This window comes from Scylla paramamosain, chromosome 19 (assembly GCF_035594125.1).
Source record: "Scylla paramamosain isolate STU-SP2022 chromosome 19, ASM3559412v1, whole genome shotgun sequence".
Lineage (NCBI taxonomy): Eukaryota > Metazoa > Arthropoda > Malacostraca > Decapoda > Portunidae > Scylla > Scylla paramamosain.
The window spans coordinates 15,158,642-15,166,141 of NC_087169.1; the positions used below are offsets into that span (position 1 = coordinate 15,158,642).

Here is a 7,500-nt window from a genome sequence, read left to right on the forward strand (position 1 = left end):
TAATATAGATATTGTCAACTTGCGTATGTTCAGTACATATACGAAAACACTTACACTTACAAGAAGAATAAATTCACTATGTAACAAAATTTCGCTTTAGTCTTGATCTTTGCCCAAAACAATAATTTTACAATTATGTCCATCTAAACAAAAAAAAAAAAAATTATTTTGATCCAAAAACTTTGCTTTTGTGGTTAGAACAATAAATATATATTTTTGCATTAATTTCATTAGAGTATGGGTCACTATTAGCTTTCATCCCAGGTAAAGTAGTAGTAGTCGTAGTAGTAGTAGCAGTAGTAGTAGTAGTAGTAGTAGTAGTAGTAGTAGTAGTAGTAGTAGTAGTAATAGTAGTAGTAGTAGTAGTAAGTTGCAGCAGCAACAGCAACAGCAACAACAGCAGCAGCAGCAGAACACACACACACACACACACACACACACACACACACACACACACACACACACACACACACACACAGAGAGAGACAAAATGAGAGAGAGAGAGAGAGAGAGAGAGAGAGAGAGAGAGAGAGAGAGAGAGAGAGAGAGAGAGAGAGAGAGAGAGAGAAATCACTAACAAAGTTTTCTTATCGTGACAAAAACAAAGCAAGGAGGAGCGATTTTTTTATTTGATGTATTTGTTTACATTGGTTGGACAGTCGACGACGCCTTAATAACCGTAACCTCCATAGCCGCGAGAGTAGTAAGTAGGGGTGTGGTACTGTGAGGAGCCACCATAAGGGTAACCCGGCTCAGCATCAGCCTCGGGCTCGGCGCTCCTCTTGTGGAGACGTGAATAGCTGTGGTAGTAAGGGCGTCTCTGGTAACCATAGCCATGGTTTAGGTAGCCAGGCTCAGCTTCGGCCTCTGGCTCGGGCTCGGCGCTCCTCTTGTGGAGACGTGAATAGCTGTGGTAGTAAGGGCGTTTCTGGTAACCATAGCCATGGTTTAGGTAGCCAGGCTCAGCTTCGGCCTCTGGCTCGGGCTCGGCGCTCCTCTTGTGGAGACGTGAATAGCTGTGGTAGTAAGGGCGTTTCTGGTAACCATAGCCATGGTTTAGGTAGCCAGGCTCAGCTTCGGCCTCTGGCTCGGGCTCGGCGCTCCTCTTGTGGAGACGTGAATAGCTGTGGTAGTAAGGGCGTTTCTGGTAACCATAGCCATGGTTTAGGTAGCCAGGCTCAGCGTCAGCCTCGGGCTCGGGCTCGGCGCTCCTCTTGTAGAGACGTGAATAGCTGTGGTAGTAAGGGCGTTTCTGGTAACCATAGCCATGGCTTAGGTAGCCAGGCTCAGCGTCAGCCTCGGGCTCGGGCTCTGCACTCCTCCCGTAGCGGTTACGACCGTAGTACCCGGGATGCACGACAACTGGGTGGTATGAGTGATGCCCTCCCACGTAGCCAGCAACAGCCTCAGGCTCGGGCTCACCGCTCACTGCTAGGAGGCAGAAGCCCGCAACAACTGCTACTACAGCCTGTCGGGAAAAGGGAAACATCAGTATTCACATGACACTCGAGCCACCAACGCTCGGGGCACAGACCAGAGGCTCATCCCTAACATCCTCAGGTAACAGATCAACATGCAAAGGTCTTTACATTCATTCCTTAAGAGGCTGATAAGTGTAAACAACCAATACTAATTTGAAGGTAGCTATGTGCACTCACCGCGATCTTCATGTCGACCAGGTGTGGAGGACCAGCTTCGACTGTGCCCTGCTCTGCCGCCGCACTCCCTTATATACCGCAATGCGCACCGCCAAGGCCAACAGGCGGTTTTCTCCCTTCTTAGGCTGGTGGGGTTTTCCGCGTTAGTGACTCGTGTTATCATTTGCTACAACACTCCTACACTTTCGCATCTCCGATCTCTTTCACTTTTCATGTCACTGATTACAAACACGGCACCTTCATCTCCCTCCCATCATACAGGCATCATGAAGAAACATACGAAAAAAAAATTAAATAAACTGTGTATGGTATGTAATGGCATAAGAATGTCTAAAGAGAGGGCAACATTACTATGAACGAAAAGAGAACAAGTATGTGAAAGTCAGGTAACCTGTTATGCAAAATAATGAAATACACATTAATATAGATATTGTCAACTTGCGTATGTTCAGTACATATACGAAAACACTTACACTTACAAGAAGAATAAATTCACTATGTAACAAAATTTCGCTTTAGTCTTGATCTTTGCCCAAAACAATAATTTTACAATTATGTCCATCTAAACAAAAAAAAAAAAGTTATTTTGATCCAAAAACTTTGCTTTTGTGGTTAGAACAATAAATATACATTTTTGCATTATTTCATTAGAGTATGGGTCACTATTGCTTTCATCCCAGGTAAAGTAGTAGTAGTCGTAGTAGTAGTAGTAGTAGTAGTAGTAGTAGTAGTAGTAGTAGTAGTAGTAGTAGTAGTAGTAGTAGTAGTAGTTGCAGCAGCAACAGCAACAGCAACAACAGCAGCAGCAGCACACACACACACACACACACACACACACACACACACACACACACACACACACACACACACACACAGAATGCTCAGATGTGATGACTAGGCAAGAAATCGTTACCTACTACAGATACACCAATGGAGAGATGAATGTCTCCTTATGAAAGTACTGCAAAATTGTGTTCCACGTGTAAGACAACGAAAAAGAGCTGTAGAAAATCCCTTTACACAAATATAATAATAGCGTGTTTGGGAAATTTATACACGTGTAAGGAAGGAAACACATGACATGAATAATAAAAGGTAACTCTTTTCTTTATTGAGGGAAAACTGGTGTTGTAACTCAAACTAGTTGTGTTGTCAACCAGAAGGTAACGAGGTAACATGTTTGACTTTTCCAGGTGTGAATGAAGTCAGCTAAAAAAAAATAAATAAATAAATAAATATATAAATAAAAATATGTTTTGATCCTAAAACTTTGTTTTTTGTGGTTAGAACGATAAATATACATTTTTTGCCTTTTTTTTTCATTATAGTATGGGTCACTATTATTTTTCATCCCAGGTAAAGACCTTTGCAAAATCTCAATTGCTTATCTAACTACTTTTAAAATATTGCAAATATGTTAAAACAGTGACAGAAAGAAAGATTTTTATTTTCTAATAAGATCATTCTTAAACTGATCAGATCTCGCAAAAAATTTATCATAATTAGAAGAATTTGCTTACATTTCAGAAATCTCCTCAAATCTTCCAAAATGATCTACCAAACACTTTTAGAAGTTTTTAGAATGTTTGTAGGGCATTCTATTCAATGTAAACTTTTTCCGGAATATTTTAAAACTTTCTAGAATATAGTACAAATATGTAGAAGTATGAAAAATTTTCTAGAATCTACAATAATTTTCTAGAATGATCCACATGCTGGATGCCAGTTGCCAGTTGCCAGTGTCCCTCCTACATAAATTAAAAAAAAGGTCGTCCATGGTGTCTCTCTCACACACACACACACACACACACACACACACACACACACACACACATTTGTCAGTTGTTTTCAACAAGAATAGTTCTGGTGTTATATCCCTTTGGGATGGCACGTCAGTCAACTTCTTAGGCATTAAACCTCCAAATCTAAAAGTCATTAACCATTTCCTTTTTCTTCTTTCAGTTACTGAAATGGACTTCATCGCAACCCTTTCTGAGGTCCTGCAAGCTACCAAGCCCCTTAAGCACATGTCTGTATACACACAAACAAAAAATAAGCCTATATGAAAGACATCCAAACTTGTGGCAGATAAGAGGAAATTGATCGCTTATCAAAATCTCTGAGAAATAAGCAGAGAGAGGAACCATTCAAGATTTCAAGAAAAAGTCTACAACAATGCAATCACAAACACTGATACATATACCGATGCGCTACAAAATAAAACGTAAATGAAAAAGTTTACAGACAAATGAGAGAGAGAGAGAGAGAGAGAGAGAGAGAGAGAGAGAGAGAGAGAGAGAGAGAGAGAGAGAGAGAGAGAGAGAGAGAGAGAGAGAGAGAGAGAGAGATTATTTATTTATTTTTTTTTTGTTTACTACTTGTTCTAATTCTAATGCTTCTCCTGGTGGTGTTAGTGTTGCCGCTTATTTTCTTAATTGCAATTTTTCTACTTGTAATTCATTTTTCTCAGAGAGAAAGAGAGAGAAATCACTAACAAAGTTTTCTTATCGTGACAAAAACAAAGCAAGGAGGAGCGATTTTTTTATTTGATGTATTTGTTTACATTGGTTGGACAGTCGACGACGCCTTAATAACCGTAACCTCCATAGCCGCGAGAGTAGTAAGTAGGGGTGTGGTACTGTGAGGAGCCACCATAAGGGTAACCCGGCTCAGCATCAGCCTCGGGCTCGGCGCTCCTCTTGTGGAGACGTGAATAGCTGTGGTAGTAAGGGCGTCTCTGGTAACCATAGCCATGGTTTAGGTAGCCAGGCTCAGCTTCGGCCTCTGGCTCGGGCTCGGCGCTCCTCTTGTGGAGACGTGAATAGCTGTGGTAGTAAGGGCGTTTCTGGTAACCATAGCCATGGTTTAGGTAGCCAGGCTCAGCTTCGGCCTCTGGCTCGGGCTCGGCGCTCCTCTTGTGGAGACGTGAATAGCTGTGGTAGTAAGGGCGTTTCTGGTAACCATAGCCATGGTTTAGGTAGCCAGGCTCAGCTTCGGCCTCTGGCTCGGGCTCGGCGCTCCTCTTGTGGAGACGTGAATAGCTGTGGTAGTAAGGGCGTTTCTGGTAACCATAGCCATGGTTTAGGTAGCCAGGCTCAGCTTCGGCCTCTGGCTCGGGCTCGGCGCTCCTCTTGTGGAGACGTGAATAGCTGTGGTAGTAAGGGCGTTTCTGGTAACCATAGCCATGGTTTAGGTAGCCAGGCTCAGCGTCAGCCTCGGGCTCGGGCTCTGCACTCCTCCCGTAGCGGTTACGACCGTAGTACCCGGGATGCACGACAACTGGGTGGTATGAGTGATGCCCTCCCACGTAGCCAGCAACAGCCTCAGGCTCGGGCTCACCGCTCACTGCTAGGAGGCAGAAGCCCGCAACAACTGCTACTACAGCCTGTCGGGAAAAGGGAAACATCAGTATTCACATGACACTCGAGCCACCAACGCTCGGGGCACAGACCAGAGGCTCATCCCTAACATCCTCAGGTAACAGATCAACATGCAAAGGTCTTTACATTCATTCCTTAAGAGGCTGATAAGTGTAAACAACCAGTACTAATTTGAAGGTAGCTATGTGCACTCACCGCGATCTTCATGTCGACCAGGTGTGGAGGACCAGCTTCGACTGTGCCCTGCTCTGCCGCCGCACTCCCTTATATACCGCAATGCGCACCGCCAAGGCCAACAGGCGGTTTTCTCCCTTCTTAGGCTGGTGGGGTTTTCCGCGTTAGTGACTCGTGTTATCATTTGCTACAACACTCCTACACTTTCGCATCTCCGATCTCTTTCACTTTTCATGTCACTGATTACAAACACGGCACCTTCATCTCCCTCCCATCATACAGGCATCATGAAGAAACATACGAAAAAAAAATTAAATAAACTGTGTATGGTATGTAATGGCATAAGAATGTCTAAAGAGAGGGCAACATTACTATGAACGAAAAGAGAACAAGTATGTGAAAGTCAGGTAACCTGTTATGCAAAATAATGAAATACACATTAATATAGATATTGTCAACTTGCGTATGTTCAGTAGATATACGAAAACACTTACACTTACAAGAAGAATAAATTCACTATGTAACAAAATTTCGCTTTAGTCTTGATCTTTGCCCAAAACAATAATTTTACAATTATGTCCATCTAAACAAAAAAAAAAAAAAGTTATTTTGATCCAAAAACTTTGCTTTTGTGGTTAGAACAATAAATATACATTTTTGCATTATTTCATTAGAGTATGGGTCACTATTGCTTTCATCCCAGGTAAAGTAGTAGTAGTCGTAGTAGTAGTAGTAGTAGTAGTAGTAGTAGTAGTAGTAGTAGTAGTAGTAGTAGTAGTAGTAGTAGTAGTAGTAGTTGCAGCAGCAACAGCAACAGCAACAACAGCAGAAGCAGCACACACACACACACACACACACACACACACACACACACACACACACACACACACACACACACAGAATGCTCAGATGTGATGACTAGGCAAGAAATCGTTACCTACTACAGATACACCTATGGAGAGATGAATGTCTCCTTATGAAAGTACTGCAAAATTGTGTTCCACGTGTAAGACAACGAAAAAGAGCTGTAGAAAATCCCTTTACACAAATATAATAATAGCGTGTTTGGGAAATTTATACACGTGTAAGGAAGGAAACACATGACATGAATAATAAAAGGTAACTCTTTTCTTTATTGAGGGAAAACTGGTGTTGTAACTCAAACTAGTTGTGTTGTCAACCAGAAGGTAACGAGGTAACATGTTTGACTTTTCCAGGTGTGAATGAAGTTAGCTAAAAAAAATAAATAAATAAATAAATATATAAATAAAAATTTGTTTTGATCCTAAAACTTTGTTTTTTGTGGTTAGAACGATAAATATACATTTTTTGCCTTTTTTTTCATTATAGTATGGGTCACTATTATTTTTCATCCCAGGTAAAGACCTTTGCAAAATCTCAATTGCTTATCTAACTACTTTTAAAATATTGCAAATATGTTAAAACAGTGACAGAAAGAAAGATTTTTATTTTCTAATAAGATCATTCTTAAACTGATCAGATCTCGCAAAAAATTTATCATAATTAGAAGAATTTGCTTACATTTCAGAAATCTCCTCAAATCTTCCAGAATGATCTACCAAACACTTTTAGAAGTTTTTAGAATGTTTGTAGGGCATTCTATTCAATGTAAACTTTTTCCGGAATATTTTAAAACTTTCTAGAATATAGTACAAATATGTAGAAGTATGAAAAATTTTCTAGAATCTACAATAATTTTCTAGAATGATCCATAATATTCTATAGAAGGTTCAAGAATATTCTAGAAAGATTGGGAACATTCTGGGACACATTCTAGAAAAACTAAGAATATTTTAGAGTACTGCTTGACAATATAAGAGTAGGGACTTGGAGACCGACCAATCAGTTCTTCTTTGTCTGCCTGAAAAGACACATCACAAGAGGAGAAATGGCATCAAGAGGCTGCACTCATTCTCCAGATGCATTCTGCTATATATGTTGCCAATTCATCAACACAAGAGCAATGAACTTCTCTATGACAGCATCTAGAAAATCGGTGAAATATATCTATTTTGAAGCAAATAAATCTTTCTAAAAGCCACAAAAGCAAAGTTTGGTAGGAATAATGGAAATTTTCTACTGTTCTGCAATGAAAAGAATCGGAAAATAACACTCGCTTGTCAAAGACAAAAATCTTGTTACACAGCGTAATCGCTCCTATGGATGCTAAGTGTCTTCTAGCAATAGGCAATGATATTAACAGTCAGAATATGAACACACTGGTAAACTATAGGTAAACCTGGTTCAGAAAGAGTACTCATGGGAGT

At 40.7% G+C, this 7,500-nt stretch overlaps 2 protein-coding genes across 2 annotated transcripts; both read right to left on the reverse strand.

Moving 5' to 3' along the window:
* Positions 1–611: 611 nt before the first annotated feature.
* Positions 612–1,719, reverse strand: LOC135109706 (uncharacterized). The gene is made up of 2 exons (XM_064021274.1): positions 1,659–1,719; positions 612–1,468 (listed from the first exon to the last, which is right to left on the reverse strand). The coding sequence occupies exons 1-2, from the start codon at positions 1,668–1,670 to the stop codon at positions 671–673; spliced, it is 810 nt and encodes a 269-aa protein (XP_063877344.1). The 5' UTR covers positions 1,671–1,719; the 3' UTR covers positions 612–670.
* A 2,467-nt stretch (positions 1,720–4,186) lies between these two features.
* LOC135109704 (uncharacterized) lies at positions 4,187–5,303 on the reverse strand. Its single transcript, XM_064021271.1, has 2 exons — positions 5,234–5,303; positions 4,187–5,043 (listed from the first exon to the last, which is right to left on the reverse strand). The coding sequence occupies exons 1-2, from the start codon at positions 5,243–5,245 to the stop codon at positions 4,246–4,248; spliced, it is 810 nt and encodes a 269-aa protein (XP_063877341.1). The 5' UTR covers positions 5,246–5,303; the 3' UTR covers positions 4,187–4,245.
* Between the last annotated feature and the right edge of the window lie 2,197 nt (positions 5,304–7,500).